Below are 18,156 nucleotides of genomic sequence, written 5' to 3' on the forward strand. Positions count from 1 at the left end.
CGAACAAAACAGGCGGAAGCCCCTACCCTGAAGCCTCCTGCATTTCAGTTGGTAAAGGTAAATTTGTCAATGGGCAGGAAAAAAAAGAAAAATCCATTTTTAGAAAAAGCTTGAAGCTAAAAGTGGATATTCAGTCTCTGGAGGGGTTGAAATTTCTAAGCTTGGAATCTGTCAAAGCAATCACCGAGGAAAATATCAGTCGTTTTGTCAGTGTAACATTGCATCGATGCTGTTTCTGGGTGTCCTAGCAGTTATTTCTAAGTTTTTCTATCTAACATCAAGCAGTGTCTGAATTTGAGGATCAGTTCGCCAAAGTAGCATGAGTAGGCCAAAGGCTATGGATATTTATCAGGTTCCAGATATATACCCTCAGGTTAATTTCCCTTCGTAAGTATTTTTATATTAAACAGACCACCTAGATAAAGATTTAAAATCACCTGCCCATTCAGTCGGGAAGGGAAAGAGTTCCTCCAGGTCTGGGGGCGGGTGAGGAACACCGTGCCCGAGGGCCACGCGCCGTCTGTCTGTGCCAGGGACTCCCGAAGTTGTATCTTTACCCAGATTTCTTTTTTGAGCTCCGAAGTCATAAAGCCAGCATCCTATGCACCATCTCCATTGGGGTGTCTCGCGAGCATCTCAGACTCTCCGTGTACAAAGAAAAGAAAGTCTTGGTTCCCGCTGTGGCACAGTGGGATCGGTGGCGTCTCTGCAGCACCAGGACACAGGTTCGATCGCCAGCCCTTCGCAGTGGGTGAAAGGATCTGGCGTTGACACAGCTGTGGTGTAAGTCGCAACTTTGGCTCGGATCCCTGACCAGGGAACTCCATATGCTGAGAGGTGGCCAAAAAAGGAAAAAAAAAACTTGGTCAACTGTCTGAAATATGTGCTCCTTCTGGAAATCTTTATTTCCATAAACCGCATCTTCTTCCGCCCCGTAGTTCCCCTCAGAAACCTGACAGTCATCCTGACTCCTTTTTCCTTCACATGTAATCTGTTGCCGAATTTTATTGATTGCGCCTCTCAAATATAGCCATCCTTGCTTTTCACTGTAGCCGTGGCCTGTGAAGTCACTGCAGATGCTGGATGAACCACTGCGCCTTGGATTAGCTTCCTGTGAGTCGCTGGTCATATTCTCAACTGATCAGTATGTAACCTTGTTTTATGTGTGTTTGTGTTTAAAGACACCTATTTAATATATATTGTTGATTGATTAGCATTGAATTTGCAGCCCACAGCACTATAACTCATGCCCGAATGAAGCTTGCCTAACACATGTATTTTCCTGAAAGATACATCACCACCTGCTTGCATTTTGGAACTCTAGACAGCCCGTCATCACTGTGCTTGCGGATCATTTAAAAATTCCCAACAGGAGTTCCCGTTGTAGCTCAGCTGGTTAAGAACCTGACTAGTATCCATGAGGATTCGGGTTCAATCCCTGGCTCTCAGCGGGTGGAGGATATGGCTTTGCCATGAGCTGCAGTGGAGGTTGCAGATGCAGCTCGGATCGGGCATGGCTGTGGCTGTGGCATAGGTCGGCGGCTATAGCTCCAATTCGGCCCCAACCTGGCAACTTCCATGTGCTGTGAGTACAGCCCTAAAAAGCAAAAAAAAAAAAAAAAAAAAAAATTTAAATCCCCAACAAAAAAAAACACATCAACAATGAAAAATATGGCATTAAATAGACCATGGACAGTATCCTTGCTTATAGTATAAGAGCTGAAACAAGAGGGCAGAGCATGACCTCGTTTGACCTCAACTGGGAACACAGGCATCGGGCATCCTGCAGCCCAGATTTTTCTCAGCAGCAGGCACACGTCCGGGGATGACTGTAAGAGAACCTGCTGAGGATTGATTTTGAGGTTACAAATAAATTTTAGCAAGGTGGTGAAATTTGCAAACACGGAATCTGCGAACAGTGCAGATCAGCTCTCCACGGTGAACCTCTCTCTCGCTCCACTGCCATCCCCTCGTCCACGGGTCAGCAGACTTCCTCTAAAGGGCCAGGGAGTAGATGCTTTAGGCTTTGCAGGCCAAATGGCTGGTGTCACAGTGGCTCAGCTCTGCTGTGGTACCAAAAGCAGCTGTAGACAATACATAAATGAGGCGGCGGGGCTGTGTTCCAGTAAAGCTCTATTTTCAAAAAACAGGCCCTGGGCTGGGTTTGGCTCTCAGGCTGTCGTTTGGACCCTGGTAACCTGGTCTAACTTACCTCTGTGTCTCACCCGCACTGCCCGCCTGAGCTGCCGCCCACATCCATTCTGGAGCTTCCAGCTGATTTCCTTGTGGATTTTAAGGGTAACTTAGGTCTAATCATTCTCCCACTTACGATGTCCAGCCACTTCCCAGCACACGTGGACTAGAATTCCACACGGCGACAGCACGGCCCCAGCTTATTTCCGCAGTCTCACTGTGGGTCACCTTTCCCCTTTGCCCCATCCTGGCCTCTTCCAGCGTGTGGCTGTCCCCTGCGGTTTCCTGCTTCAGCACCTTTGCACACCATCTCCCTGCTTGGAATGTGTGCATGCCCTCTGCCCGGCCAGCTCCCGCTCACTCAGCAGTCACACGGAAGTGACATTTGTCACTTCCTCCCGTGTAAATTAGATGGCACTCCTCTGATCTCAGGGCACCCCATGCTCTTCCTTCGGGACGCTTGGAGTGGTCAGGGCCCAGGTGCTCAGGTGTGTCTCTTTTCCATCCCCACCCCCACCCCCCGCCGCCCCTGCGTCAGCTGCCGGCTCCGGGAGGAGAGGAGCCAGGGACACAGCGTCTTGTCTGCTCATGTTGCCTTCACACACTTGGTAGACCTGGCCTAAAACTTGTGGAATCAGTAAGTGATTGTACACAGCAAACTTTCGTTCATACAGATCTTTGTATGAAGCTACAATACAGAAACCGGGAGAAGTCACCCTCTTAGAGCCTCTAGTCTGCCTAGTCAGTTTCAGAATGATGATTAAAGAGAAGACCCATCGTGACAAGTGAGTCTGGAAATGGCTGTGAGTGTGGGTCTTTGTTGTCTGAGGGTGGTTATGCCCTCGGGTACACCCAGTCCAGGGCTTTCTCCCTGGGCTCAAGAGCTCTGCTCAGGCCTACTGGTCTCCCTTTTCTCCTATTTTTTTTTTTTTGGCTGGTAATGTTTTCATGCAGGAAAGTAGAGGTAAAGTGTGCTTGAGGAGGCATTTTGGTACCCCTTTTAGAAACTGACCTCGGAGTCTCCCTTGTGGCTCAGCAGTAATGAACCCAACTAGGATCCATGAGGACGTGGGTTTGATCCCTGGCCTCACTCAGTGGGTTAAGGATCTGGTATTGCCGTGAACTGTGGTGTAGGTGGAAGACAGGGCTCAGATCCGGTGTTGCTGTGACTGTGGTGTAGGCCGGCAGCTGTAGCACCGATTCACCTCTAGCCTGGGAACCTCCATATGCCGTGGGTGTGGTCCTAAAAAGACTAACTAATTAACTAAATAAATAAATGCTGACTTTAATTTCTTCTCTCAAACCATCCTCTCATCCCTCTGAGACCTTAGCTGGTATTAGTTTCTTCCTACAACTTTGCCATAGTTTGGGGAAGAAGCTTTGACTTGCCAGAGGATCATCTAAACAGCAGATTCCAAGGGCACCCCAAGAATCCTGCCTGCTCCAGGTGGGCAGACCACTTAGCATATTGTAGAAAGAGCACACGTCATTTCTTAGGTGGTCTCTAGTAGGTTAGCAGTGATGAAATTTAAAGCCTCATTTAGCTTTTTTTTAAAAGATGTATTATGGAAACATTACCTGTGCATTATAAAAAGTTAGAAAGTAAAGGTAAGCCAAACACACTCTCCCCCTTTCTCTTACCTCTCTCCAGAGATGACCACAGTTATCCTTGTAGGTTTTTTCCTGTGTGTTTCTGTGTGTGTATATGTGTGTGTGTGCACGCGCACATATGTGTATATACATGTATATATGCATATGCTTTTTTTTACACCAAAATGATGTAGCACTGATTTGTAATCTGCTTTTTTCAGTGAACCATTTCCAACCTTTATTTCAGTAAATTTCCTTTAATTCCCTGCCCACATTCAATTTCTGTTATTGGCCCCCAAGTATACTTTGAAGCCAGTTTGTCTAAATCAGTATCTACTCTAAGACCATGCACTGCCCCTGGTTGTAACTTTCTTTTTGTCTCCCAACCCAGCAGAGTCTCTCCCTAACGGAAGGGGCCAGCTGTCCTTAGAAGCCCTCGTCTTCTAGACCTTCCTGAGGGCGCCGTGGCGCTGGATTCTTCAACCCCTGCATTTCCTGTTTCTAGGGATGGGTTCAAGTTCGTTTTGGGCTGAGGTGATTCTGGGCACTTCTTCCACCTTCCAGGGACCCAGCATTAACAAAGCCCGGGTTGACCCCTGGATGAGGGTTATGGCAGCCTTGGACCTTCTGCCAGGCAGTTTCATTCCCCCCACTTGACACCAAAAAGTGATCTTTGAGGTGTAACTTTGAGCGACTCACCACTTACTGAATGCTTTTAGCACCAAATGATAATTATTGCCTGAACTTACGTGTATTCGTTGGGTTTTAATAAAACAGTGTTTTTCTAAATCTTTCATTTTTTTAATATGAAATAGATTTTTTTCTTCTTCACTTGGGGCCATCTGATTACCTTGATCCTGATTAGAAAGGCAGGATCTTTGCTAGTCCTCACCCTTTAATCATTAGTTTTCAAAGTAAGGAGTTGAATGATAGCCATTTCAAATAGTGAGAAATGAGACTTTTCCTTGCCTTTTCTTTTTGCCATACTCATGGCATACAGAAGGCTTGTGGGCTTTGAATCGAACCCGAGCCACAGCAGTGACAACACCAGATCCTTAACCATAAGGCCACCAGGGAACTCCTGCCTTTTCTTTTTATCAGTATATAGTCATGGATTTTTATTGCTTTGGTGCATTTTAATCATTAATCTTTTTTATTATAACTTTAGGTAGGGAGACTCCTTCAGCTGGTTCCTGTGAACTTTTGTCAGAACCTCCATAATCTTTTTTTTTTTTTTTGTCTTTTTGCCATTTCTTGGGCCGCTTCCGCAGCATATGGAGGATCCCAGGCCAGGGGTCTAATCAGTGCTGTAGCCACCAGCCTACGCCAGAGCCACAGCAACTCGGGATCCAAGCCGCATCTGCAACCTACACCACAGCTCACAGCAACACTGGATCCTTAACCCACTGAGCGAGGCCAGGGATCAAACAGCAATCTGATCGTCCTAGTCGGATTCGTTAACCACCGAGCCACAACGGGAACTCCCAGAACCTCCATAATCTTGAAAAGCTTTCTTGCTAAGTGGCACAAGTGCCCCAGGCTTATCTTGGGACTTTGCAGGGTATTGGACAGTGGTGTTAGAGACCACAATCTGGGCATTAGGGGAGGTTGTTGCTATGGAGGTGACTCGTTTCTATAGAATTAAGTGAACAGAGTTGGAAAATATATGTTAAAAATTAAGAGTTCAGATTGAAACGGAAGTTTCCTTGTGACTCAGAGTGTTAAGGATCCACTATTGCCGCAGTTGTGACAGGTCACAGCTATGGCATGGGTTCAGTCCCTGGCCTGGGAACTTCTGCATGCCTTGGGCTTGGCCAAAAAAAAAGCTCCAATTTAATGTTCAGTTTGAATAGTCCCCTGCTTTCACTTATTTTCCTCAATTTTATCATAACTCCTTTCTTTGGAGTTCCATGACGATGCAGATCCCTGGCCTCGCTCAGTGGGTTAAGGATCCACCATTGCTGTGAGCTGTGGTGTAGGTTCTGGACTCAGCTCGGATCTGGCGTTGCTGTGGCTGTGGCGTAGGTCAGCAGCTGTAGCTCCACTTCGACACCTAGCCTGGGAACCTCCATATGCCGTGGGTGCAGCCCTAAAAAGACCAAAAACAAACAAAAAACTACCAAAAAACTCCTTTCTCTTCTACAGAAAAAAAAAAATCTTTCTTATTTAACCTATAAATGTCGGAGTACAGTTTTAAAATTACAACATTTACATTATTTATATCATTACAAATGCTGCAACTGCGAAGGGAAGTTTAACTTTGTACTTTTTGTGCTGTCCTTAGAGTGCGTCCAACTTACGATTCTACAGCTGACCCTTGAACAGTGCAGCGGTTCGTGGCCCCAACCCCCGCCTCCACAGCCAAAAATTCAAGGATAACTTTTGACTCCCCCAAAGCTTTACTAATAGCCTGCTGTGGAGTGGAAGCTTTACCTGTCAAAGAGTCAGTTAACATATATTTTGTGTGTTCTTTATATATCTACATATATTCATGACATACCTAACTTTTTCTTAATTTCGGGGGGGCGGGTATTTCTATGATTACACAGTTCATCTGTGAGTTTTTTCAAATTGTTACAACTCTCCCCAAATTTTTCCAATATATTGACTGAAAAAAAAAATCAGCCTATAAGTAGACCCACACAGTTTCAACCTGTGTTATTCAAGGGTCACCTGAGCAATTAAAAACTGCCTTCACAAATCTCTAAAAATCAGTTCTTCCTCAGAGTGACTGTGTCCCCAGCATGGCACATGGTTAGTTCACATCTTTCAACTTTTCAGTTTAAGAACTTTTCAAATTTAGCTTTTTTGAGAGAGGTAATTTATTTACATTAGTGAAAGGTTAAAAGTGTACAAATGTTAAATCTAGGTGGCAGGTATATGGGGTGTGTGTGTGTGTGTGTGTGCTTTTTAGGACCACACCTGTGGCATCTGGAAGTTCCCAGGCAAAGGGTCCAGTTGGAGCTACGGCTGCCAGCCTATCCCACAGCCACAGCAACTCGGGATCTGAGCCTCATCTGTGACCTACACCACAGCTCATGGCAACGCCAGATCCTTAACCTACTGAGCAAGGACAGGGATTGAACCCGCATCCTCATGGATACTAGTAGGGTTTTTAACCTGCTCAGCCACAACAGGAACTCCCTATATGGGAATTTGTAAGTCATTCTCTCTACGTTTCTCTTTGAAAGTTAAAATAATTAAATTTAAGCCATATAGAAAGATATACACAATTGTCTTTACCTTGTTCCCTCATGGATACCCCTTTTATTAGCATAAAGCTTGACCCTTTGAGTCTTTGTTTTGCAGATTCAAACTGTGTGTGTGTGTGTGTGTGTATGTGTGTGTGCGCGCGCACGTGCGCGTGAGTTTGCAGCAGACTTTTGATCACTGTCCAGGGATTTCGAGACTGACAATACTGGATTTTTATACTGCCCCAGTTTTGTTCAAAAGATGTGAATTTTGGAGTTCCCATTGTGGCTTAGCGTTAATGAACCCGACTGGTATCCGTGAGGATGATGGTTCAATTCCTTGGCCTTGCTCAGTGGATTAGGATCCGGCATTGCTATGGCTGTGATGTATGCCGGCAGCTGTAGCTCTCATTCCACCTCTAGGCTGGGAACTTTCATATGGCCCTAAAAAGAAAAGAAAAGAAAAAGATGTGACTTTTACGAATACTGCCTTTGGAGTTCCCGTCGTGGCTCAGAGGAAACGACTCTGACTAATATCCACAAGAACGCAGGTCTATCCCTGGCCTCGCTTAGTAGGTTAAGGATCTGGGGTTGCCTAAGGATCTGGGGTTGCCGTGAGCTGTGGTATAGGTCGCAGACCTGGCTTGGATCCTGCATTGCTGTGGCTGTGGTGTAGGCCAGGGTTACAGCTCCGACTGGACCCTTAGCCTGGGAACCTCCATATGCCGTGGGTGTGGCCCTAAAAAAGACAAAAAAAAAAAAAAATTACTATGTCCTTAGGCATATTTGGGTTGAGGGTCGGGGAAAGACAGAGAGAGAAGGATTAATTCAGTGATTCCTTCTTTTAGGTAGATTTCCCTAAAGTATCGGAACCTGAGAGACAGGGAAGGTAGAACAGGGTTTGGAAACATCTGCATTTGCTAGAAGAAAACACGAGCTGTCGGCACTAACTGAGAATTGAACTGCACGAGACAGAAGCAAGATCTGAAGGGCAGATGGATTTTTAAAAGGTAGCTGTGGACCCAGTTGGGACCAATGATTCGAAAGCCACAGGGAGCAGGTTTAATCAAACTGTCAGAAAGAACTTTTTAATGCCGAAATCTCTCTACAAATGGACAGCCTGGGGATCAGTGGCTCCCTTACAGCTGGGGGTGTTCAGGTTGAGCACCTTTCAATGAGGCTGCTGGAGAGTGAGGTCCAAAATGTGTGGTTGGGCCAGGCGACCTGCACGGTGACTTCTGAGAGACAGTGGAACTGTCCCAGTTTGGCCGAATGAATCTGAAGGATGCGGTTCTAGCTCTTACGTGACCGCCACCCAAAGGTCCCTGTACACCTGCTTCTGTTCAAAATGAAGCTTCAGGAGGGTGTGGCCTTGACCCAAAGCCAGGTGACAACCCCGAGCATCTCCCATTCCTCCTCCTTTTTCCCAAGAGACTTAGATACAGTGATATTGTACCTCACGTGGTTCTGAACCTAAAGGACAGGGCTGGGTGGGCCGCGTCCTCTTTCCAGCCCAGCAGTTGGGGCCTGACCTGCAGCTCTACCCCGCTTCCTCCGGTGTCGACGCAGGGATGAACAGGACGCGATCCCAAGCTGAAGCGGGGAGCCGGAGCCCCAGCGTTCCTTGTTTTTCTGTCTGTGCTGCAATGCTTGGCTCCTGTGTGGCACTCACCTCTCAAGTCAGGTTGAAGCCCAGCAGCCCAGGCTGCTGCCCTCCTGCTCCTTGGTTATTCAGTGCAACCTTTAGTCTAGGAAGAGTGCCAGTCTTCATTTCCAAGAATCATATCTCCTAAATGGGGCAATCTGCTTTAAATGCCTGCTCGCCTGGCGCCTTCCCCATCTCCTGATTGGCACAATGAGAGGAACAGTTTTACCTTTTTAACTGCCTGCACTGTGCTAGACAGGGTGTGTGTGGGTGTGTGTGTGTGTGTGCATGTGCACACACAAGCACATGTGCACCAACGTGCCATCCTTGCACCCTCGAAGTGGACGTTTTCGGAAGCCTTAAGAGTCATAGACAAGCTTTCCTTTTGCATTTTCCCTATTGTGCTCAACCTAAAACAAGTTATTTTTAAGACAGGCTGGCTATTCCGATGCACCAGACTTTTTGTTTCTTGTTGGGAAACACACACATGGAGCTGGGAGAGCTCCTTCTCCCTGCGTGGTCCCAGGTCGGCATTTGCTCCATCACTCGTGACATCAGGCACCTCGTTCTGGTACCCTCTCACTTCTCCTCCTGTGTTCCCCATGTCGGGCGAGTGACCTGGCATTCTCCCTCCGAGAGAGCTGGGCTGGTCTCGGCATGGCATGGAGAAGCCACCGGTGGTCGCTCGTCCTCTCTGATTTCCAGTTTGACCCAGCTCCTCTGGAACCTGGGTTTTTATTTCCTGCCCCTTGGCTGCGACCAGAGGCTTCTCTCAGGAAGTGCCAGTGACCCCTCTGCCCCTGTCTGCGCTGGCAAGGCAGCCACTGTGTGCAAGTATGTCCCTCTCAGAACGTTTCAGCAGCATCTGAGGCTCGCTGGGTCAGACCCCTGAGTCCAGTAGTTCAGCCTGGTCACCACCTTCCGGGACAGAAGAACCTCAGGCCAGATGCCCACCTGTGCCCTCCCAGAGTAGGTGGCGACGCCCTCTGGTGGGGTGTGGACCTGGAGTTGATTTCCTGGTTTGGGGACAAACCTGTGCTCCCTGCAGCCTTGTTTGTCACCTAGGTCTCCTGGGGATTGATGGGGTCAGACATGCAGACGTTCAACCTGTGGCGGCGGCACCGACCACTGTTCTCAGTCAAGGAGTCTCAGCCTGGAAGGTCTGGCGAAGCGAAGCCCCTTGCGTTTCAGGGGAGCAGGTGTTGCCTATACCGCACGTGCTTCAGCCGAGTGTGCGGCTCTGTTCTCTTTCCTTCCGGAAGGCGACATGGGTTGAGGAGAACCAGGATTTGCTTTACCGGAAATGACTTTGGAGAAGCAGCTCCTTAAAATAAAATCCTAAAAGAATGAGAACCGAGGGGATGTTGGGCGCAGTGGTCCCGACGCCGAGGCGTCAGCTCCGAGTGCCTCCGGGAAGACGGTGGCGTTTCAGCGCTTCAGAAGGGAGGGAGGGGAGTGCCGACGTGAGCAAATCCGGGGCAGCCTCCGCATCGGGAGGGCATCGAGGTCTGGCATGGGGGTAACCGGGACACATGGGAACATTATTTTGTTTCGCTCAGCGCAGGACCGTTTGGGATGTGGAGAACAGCTCTGTGACCCGCTCCATCTCAGGGGTCTCCGGGACACCCATGGGGCTCGTGACTGTGAGCTGGGTGAAGACTCAGGGTGGGAAGTGGCTGACAATGGGGCAGAGGATGCAGGGCGACAGCCGCTGTGATGAAAGAGACGCAGCCCTCGCCCAACCAAAGAAGAGCATCTGTGGCGGGGAGGGCCAGGGGGAGGGGTGGCTTGGAGAACGTTTAAAATATCCCACCTTGGGAGTTCCCGTCGTGGCTCAGTGGTTAGCTAATCTGACTAGGAACCATGAGGTTGCAGGTTCGATCTCTGGCTTTGCTCAATGGGTTAAGGATCCAGTGTTGCTGTGAGCTGTGGTGTAGGCTGCAGATGCGGCTTGGATCCTACGCTGCTGTGGCTCTGGTGTAGGCTGGCAGCTACATCTCCGATTGGACCCCTAGCCTGGGAACCTCCATATGCTGCAGGAGCGGCCCAAGAAATGGCAAAAAAGACAAAAATAAAAAAAATAAAATATCCCGCCTTTGGGAGTTCCTGCTGTGGCGCAGTGGGTTGACGATCTGGCTTGTCTCTATGGTGTAGCCAGTTCAATCCCCAGCCTGGCACAGTGGGTTCAGGAGCTGGTGTTACCACAGATGTGGCATAGGTTGCAGCTGCAGCTCAGATCAGTCCCTGGCCTGGGAACTTCCATGTGCCACAGGTGATGACAAAAAAGTAAGAAAAAGAAAATCTAACCATTTCTGAGCATGTGTGCATGTGCCTGCGTGTGTCTCGTGTGCCAGACACAGAAGAGACGATGCTGTGGGTGGCCTGCGGGCAGTTCAGTTAAGGTGGGGGCTGTGGTGCCTGGTCCAGAGAGGACAGTGCATTTCCCAAGGTAGGAAGCTCCCCTGGCCTCCTCCCACCCGCTTCCTCCGAATTCTTTTCTGGAAGAGCCAGAGCCCATCGTCTTTATGGGCGGCGCGGGGAGAATCGGTGCATGTGTCCTTTCTCAAAGTGTTGATCGGAGCTGACCACCTCCGATGGTTCAATAAGCTCCAGCGGGATTGCTTCCTCCAGCCCTTTGTCATTTCTCATGTGTCTCCGTATCTCCCAGCAGGCGCAGGTCGGCATCCAGCATTTAGGGGTGGTAAACATTAGCATGTGTGCTTGGCCCAGCAGAGATCCGTGTTTCTCCATCATCCCCTCGGCCGTCCACCCGGCCGTGGTTCCATCCATCCCGATAAACCCTTCGTCAAACAAGGAGCCTTCCCCTGTGGCCCCCATCAGTTCTCTCCCTCATAGGTGGGACCGGGTTTGTGCCCTGTCCCATGACTGCCAGACCCCCAGCAGCAACGCCAGTCTACACGTCCATCAGACAGTCTTTGCAGCCTTTACTTCTTTAACTGGTTTTGTGTGTGTGTGTGTGTGTGTGTGTGTGTGTGTGTGTGTGTACGCGCACGCGCTAAGTAGCTATGTGTGCTGTATGTATACGTCTGAAGAGAGAGTTTGAGGTTGTAGCCCCTTTGCCCACCACGCTGTATTCTAGCTCACTGATCCAGGCGTTAGGAATCGACCTGGTAAGGTTGCATCTCCAGTAGAAATTAAGGGTTCTATTTGAAACACTCACAAAGGAGAGTTCTATTTTTGTAAATAGGATAATTGGGTGGAAAACTGTGCTAACATCTATTTTTATTTAACCACTCCCAAGGACAAAGCCTAACAGTTAAAACCACCATTTACCCAGGGGCAGAGTCCTCTGTATACAGGCCGAGTAGTCAGGGAGAGGGGGGGACATCAAGAGTCGAACCGTTAAGTCCCATCCTCTTGTCGCAGGTGTACGGATGGAGGTGGGACAGTGCGGAAGGGGCAGGAACAGGCAGAGGCGCCCCCGCACCTGCCGGGAATGTGCTGTAGTGAGCAAGAGAGCTCGTCATGAAAGAGTCAGATGAGAGACGGGTTGTGTCGTGATAGAGGTGACATTTATTCTGTAAGGTGTTTGGTCATCTTTCACTCTGGTGCAGGCGTGGGGAATGGTGGATGGCAGCACAGCATGGCTCGTTACACGGTGTGTACGACCCCACAGGAGAGAAGCGGGAGGAATGAGCATTTATAGAGCTCCCACTGTGTACCACACGGACCAGCAATGGTTAGGGCGTGACCTTGCCATCAGAGAGACCTGGCTCTGGGCTCTAAGCCTGCATGTGCTTATTCAGAAGCGGGGATAATGGTGGCTGCTCAGCCCACAGACTGGTTGGGAGACATCAGCAGCACATCGCTGGTGCTCAGGAAATGTCATTTGTTAGGATGAAGGCCACCCATTGGTCTTTGTTAACACTACGTGAGACGGGCCTCATGTTCCCTGTTTTACAGATGGGTAAACTGAGGCCTAGGGGGTTGATGACCTTACCCGAGATCTTCCATCTTGTAAGTGAAGCTGAGATTCACACCAGGTTTTCTAGCACACAAGCATCTTGTTTTTCTCTATTCCATGCTGCCTAGATTCATAAATCACTCTCTTGTTTCTTGTAACTGGGAGGTGTGGGCTCTGGACCAGAGCACTCTCCTGGGTCCAGGTGCTGGTGGGTGACTGTGTCCTCTGCGATCACGTTGACAAGCTCAGGCAGGATCTGTATGACGATGGTGACAAAGAAGCAGGATGCTGAGTCTGGGCAAGGGGCGATGCTTTCTGCCTGCGTTTGGCACACCACCTGGAGAAGCGGCCTGTACTCTCAGATGGCTTGATTCAGTGGACGCGGAGGCACGTCCCAGCTCTGGTTTTGTGACCGCGACAGTTGCATCCCTTTCCTCTGGCTCTCCTGTCAAAGTCCAGGTTTCGGACCTTGTTCAAATCTAGTGTGATGGGCTCCATTTGACTTGATGGATGATACAAACGGCATTATGTGGTCTAAGCTTCTGCCCAGGTCTCCACCTGCTCCCACAGAGCTGAGAGGTCAGTAGCTTCTTACGGATCTTCTTATATTAATAGGATGATGATCTGCTCATGTATGTGTGACGGGGTCACCATGCTGTACAGTGGAAAATTGACAGAACACTGTAAACCAGCTATAATGAAAAAAATAAAAATCATTATATAAAAAAATAGGATGATGCAAACAGATAGTGTGTCAGGGTGGGGGGTGCTTTTTCTTGGAGGCTTGAGGGCACATTATAGGTTGAGCTGTGTCCCCCTCCAGATTCATATGTTGAAGTGTTGGCCCCCAGTACCTCAGAATGTGACATTGTTTGGATACAGGGTCACAGCAGATGTCACTACTTAAGATGAATTCATACCAGGATGTGAGGACCCTAATTCGACATGACTGGTGTCCTTATAAAAAAGTGGGGGGAGGGTGTTCCTGTTGTGGCGCGGTGGAAACAAACCCAACTAGTATCCATGAGGATGTAGGTTTGATCCCTGGCCTCACTCAGTGGGTTAAGGTTCCCAGCGTTGCCGTGAGCTGTGGTGTAGGGCAGCTCGGATTTAGCATTGCTGTGGCTGTGGTGTAGGCCGGCAGCTGCAGCTCTGACTCTATCCCTAGCCTGGGAACTTCCATGTGCCACAGGAGCGGCCCTAAAAAAGGAAAAAAGGGCGGGAGGTTGGAGGGGGGGGAATTTGAACACAGACACACACACGGGTAGAACTTCCTGTGAGCACGATGGAGAACTCGGGCTGATGCATCTATATTCCAAGCAACACCAAAGATTTCTGGAAACCACTGGAAGCTAGGGGAGAGGCCTGGAGCAGATGCTTCCTCACAGCCTCAGAAGGAACCGGTCCTGCTGACACTGTGATCTTGAACTTCTGGTCGGGATGACACAGTTCTCTTGTTTTAAGCCACCCGGATTCTGGCGCTGTGTCACAGCAGCTCTCACAGCACGGAACCCATGGAGAAATCATGACATAAACTCCAGGAGAGGAGTAAGAATTGCTCATGCGCTTTGGTTAACGTTTCCATTGGATGTAAGGCTTCAGGAAGTAAAGAGAAGAGAAGCGCCGACAAGCAGACCAGCTTCTTTCTGAAGAACGCGAGCGTTTGTTCCAAGAGGGACATTGCTCTGAGGTGACATTTTGCCTCATTGGGTTTTTTTGTTTTTGTGTTTTTTTTGCGTTTTGCTTTTCCCAGCTTAGATGTCGAATCAGAGCTGCAGCTGCCGGCGTGCCCCACAGCCACAGCAACGCAGGATGGGAGTTGCGTCTGCGACCTACATCTCAGCTCATGGCAACACCGGCTCCTTAACCCACTGAGCGAGGCCAGGGATCGAACCCGAGTCCTCATGGACACTAGTCAGATTCATTACTGCTGAGACACAAGAGGAACTCCCTTAATTGGGTTTTTTAAAGGGAAACACTTTGTCCATTAGGGTTGGAAACATATTTTCGTCAAGACCATAAGGCGACTTAAAAAAAAAAAAAAAAATGGCCACCCATAAGTTTAAATTTCACTGTGGCAAACGGATTTGTCTAACAGAACTTTCTGTCCAGATTACAATGTTTGCGATCTGCGCTCTCCAGCACAGTAGCCACTGGCTGAGTGTGGCCGTTAAGTACTGGAAAGGCAGCTGGAGTGGCTGAACTGCATGTTTAATTTCTGAAGTTCTAATTTAACTCTCCACTCGTGGCTGATGACACCATGCTGGGCACTGTGGATCTAGAACGTAAGGTGGCTGTGGGATGGGGCCCAAAGGGGAAAACCGGGGGGCCTGGATCTTTAGCGAGGTTCATGGGAGGGTTGGGTTACCTGGTCACCCTGGGTTTGCTAGTGCCCTTGAGTGTGGCTTTGTCCTTAGCCAGCAGGACTCTGGTGGGAATAAATGTGAAGAAACGCAAGCAGAAGTTTCTGGGGGTTTTCCTAAAAAGATGCTTAATATGGGCCTGCTTCTCAGAGCCCAGGTCCTCTTCGGCTGTTCAGGACTCGGTAGGGAGATGGGGCGGATTAAGGAGCAGGAGCGGAAAGGCTGGAGATGCTGGGTCTGAGGCGCCAGGGGGACTGAGAAGTTGGTTTCAGGTTGTGTGTGCTGGCCCCCGACATACCCAGAGGGACCCAGAGTCCCAGCGTTAGGAGGTCAAGGATGTCCAGGTCAGCCCACCTTCTCTGAAAGCAGGAAGGTGGCCCTTGCAGTATGTGTGCTAGATTCCCAGTAGTTGTGTGCAGATGCCCAATAAAAGCTCCTGGAGTTCAGCACTGCCCCCCGCCCCTTGCCATCTGCATTGACGGCCGCTCCGTGGGATGTGTGGCCAGGGGATGCTGATTTGGAGAGAGTGCACGTGGGCTGTTTGAGAATCTAAAACAGACCCACAGCTGGGCGTTCTCAGATGCGGTTTCACAGCGAACAAGAACGGCTCCTGTGACTGTGCTGGCCAGCCCTGGTCCAGTGACCATTGTCCGTGTCTCACCACCACTGGCTTTGGCTCAGTGCCCCATGTAATTAAAAAAAACTGCACCTTTTCCCAACTCCACTCCGCTATCATTGTGATTTCACAGAGAAGTGAGAGGCTCGTCTAGTCTTGTGATTTTTTCCACACCCCGAGACAAAGTGGGAGTGTCCTGCAGGGAGAGGCTTTGCATCAGGATGTCCCCGCCTCCCCTTGCCCCCTTCATCCCAGCAGACTGAACTCTAAGCAGGGTGGGGGCTGTCGTGACAGCGAGGGCCGGATTCGCCTGATTGAGTGGTGAGCTGGAATGGCTGGGCCTTGGAGGGCAGGGATTTTCATTTGAGAAGAGGTTCGGAAGAGAAGCAGGGCTGAGGTCAACCCCCAGTACATTCGGGAGCTAGTACCTGGCTCACAGCCTCGTGCTCAGGGACTCAGGGGACATCAGCAAGTAGGGAGAGCAACTGGTGGCTTGTGCCCACACAGATAGGGTGACAGTGCCTCAGCTCACCGAAGCCCACGCTCACGGGTTTTCTCCCAAGACCTCATAAACCCATCGCAGACGAGATTAAACAAAGCAACAAAAGAGTTCAAGGTTTGCGGGGTAAGATGTGAGGAACCCCATGGAAGAGACACAAAGAAAAACCTCTGAGGTCCCAAATGACTGGGGATGCTTATTTGACCTGGTCTTTGAAGGATGGCCTTGATGTGGGTGGGCGGCCAGGGAGCCTGAGGCTGCTCCGGGCAGGGGTGCACGAGGCTGGCTGGGGACAGTGGGTGTCTAGCTTGCCCTGACGGGCACAAGTTACAGGTCACAGATTTTTCCATTTGCACGGGATGATGTGACTGTAGCAGCCATCAGCAGATGGAGAGTTCAGAGGGACTACACTGAAATAATTAATAACTTGCAGAGGCAGCCAGGAGTCCCCGTGTCTCAGTGTGTGCCTTTCCGTTCCAGCAGGGTACAAGCAAAGAGCGGCTCGCGGCCCCATCTGCTCCGCTCTTCCGGGCTCTATCTTTTATTTAATAACCTCTCTGTGACCTCTTCACGTGAGGTCACCCGTCTCCTCTTTGTCTCTTGTTCTGTGTTTAAATAGTCCTGGCCGTGACTTGCTGGGAAGGGCTTAATGCGTCGTGGGTGGGATTGACCTCCTGGTTGAGTTGAGGACAGTGCTTGCAGCAGTGCGCGCAGGAGGCGGCGGACGGGGACTTAGAGCCGGTGGCCAGGGCTGGTGGGAGGCAGGCAGGGTAAGGTTTAGCTGGACCCCTGGGAGAGTGGCGAAGATGCTGTAGTCCTGGGAAAGAGGGGGAAGCAGGAGGAGTGGGTTTGTGGGGTGAAGAACAGGGTTATGAACTTGATCTGGGCCATCTGAAGCGTGAGAGTGGACATCCCCGTGGAGACATGAAGCAGGTGTCAAAAAGACCACCGACTTCGCGTGTTCGAGACCCCATAGCTGCAGCGGGAATTCCTTTGGCATCAGTCGTCCTTCCCTTCCCTTCTCAGGTGGTTCCCCATAGAGTCCCTTCAGATTAGCGGGGAGGAAGCTTCTTAAGCCTCCCTGGCCTTTATCCTCGCAGTTGAATGCTAAATCCAGAGCTCCCTGTTCCTGCTCAGTAGTTCAAAAGCTCCGAGGGATCCTTGGAACAGTCGCACCCTGGTGGGACTTTTCAGAGCACTCCTGGGGTTGGGAGAGAAAATTTCAGGGTAACTGCAGAATAATCGGAGCTGCAGCCAGCGCGAGTGATCCTCGGGCTGGGATGTGGATGTGAGGCCAGCGTGTTTGAAGGTGGCTGAATACCTGTTGACCTGTGTGCCCCAGCTGGGTGAACTCCACCTGCCTTTTCACTTCACGTAATTGCGGTGAACAGCACGCCAGCTCCGTGTCTGTGAAAGGAGCAGGGTGAACGTTCCCAACCGGCCTTGCCGCCTTGGCCGGGCAGCCCAGTTGACGGCCTCGAAGCTCCACTTATTCATCTGTGAAATGCAGGGACTTGGCGAGGTGCCCTGTCACGTGACTTCCAACGCTGGCCTTTTAGGTCGGTCAGGGATTCTTTGTCCAGGGCGTGCTATTTTTTCCAGAAGAGCCATTCTGCCATGGCCAGGTAGCTTATCATCGTGGCGAGAAGCCGCATGATGCGGTGGCCAGCACGTGGCCTTTGGGGTCGGCGCCCCGAGGTGAAGTCCTCGGCGGCGCAGCTAGCCGTGCTGCTCTTCCGCAGTTAGCTATTCCTTGCCGGTGCTCAGGTTTCCTCACTGCGGAGAGGGAACAGTACTACTCACTTCTGCCTCACTGGCGGGTGATATCACCAGTATCAAGGATTTACCCTTGCGCCTATTTTTTAAACAGCTTTAATAAGACATAATTCACACACTATCATGTTGATCCTTTCGAAATACAACTCACTGGTTGTTAGTATACTTGCAAAGTTGTGCATTGATCACTACTACCTGATTCCAGAACTGTTTCCTCACCCCCGAAAGAAATCCCATACCCATTAGCAGTCACGCCCCAGTCTCCCCTCCCCCTTGGCCTGGGCACCTGCTAATCTGCTTTCTTTCTTTTTTCTTTTCTTTTTTTTTTTTTTGTCTTTTGTCTTTTTTTACGGCCGCA

The 18,156-nt window shown here is 50.0% G+C and overlaps 1 protein-coding gene and 1 long non-coding RNA gene across 5 annotated transcripts in view; both read left to right on the forward strand.

Annotated features, from left to right (window-relative positions):
* Positions 1-18,156, forward strand: part of HIPK2 (homeodomain interacting protein kinase 2) — a 201,281-nt gene that overhangs the window by 14,905 nt on the left and 168,220 nt on the right. Inside the window, exon 2 of one of the 3 annotated variants that reach the window (XM_021078551.1) lies at positions 1,053-1,113. The exons of the other annotated variants lie outside the window; for them this stretch is intronic. Within the exon in view, the coding sequence (XP_020934210.1) occupies positions 1,077-1,113 (37 nt within the window). The 5' untranslated portion in view covers positions 1,053-1,076. The remainder of the gene's footprint in view (positions 1-1,052; positions 1,114-18,156) is intronic. 3 annotated transcript variants of the gene reach the window in all.
* On the forward strand, positions 1,151-4,579 carry LOC110257510. Of its 2 annotated transcripts, none has more exons than XR_002340218.1 (2): positions 1,151-2,978; positions 4,175-4,579. It is a non-coding gene; the product is annotated as an uncharacterized LOC110257510 (long non-coding RNA). The 2 variants fall into 2 exon arrangements; XR_002340219.1 differs by having other exon boundaries at positions 4,178-4,579.

Source organism: Sus scrofa, chromosome 18 (genome assembly GCF_000003025.6).
Source record: "Sus scrofa isolate TJ Tabasco breed Duroc chromosome 18, Sscrofa11.1, whole genome shotgun sequence".
NCBI classification, from domain to species: Eukaryota; Metazoa; Chordata; class Mammalia; order Artiodactyla; family Suidae; genus Sus; species Sus scrofa.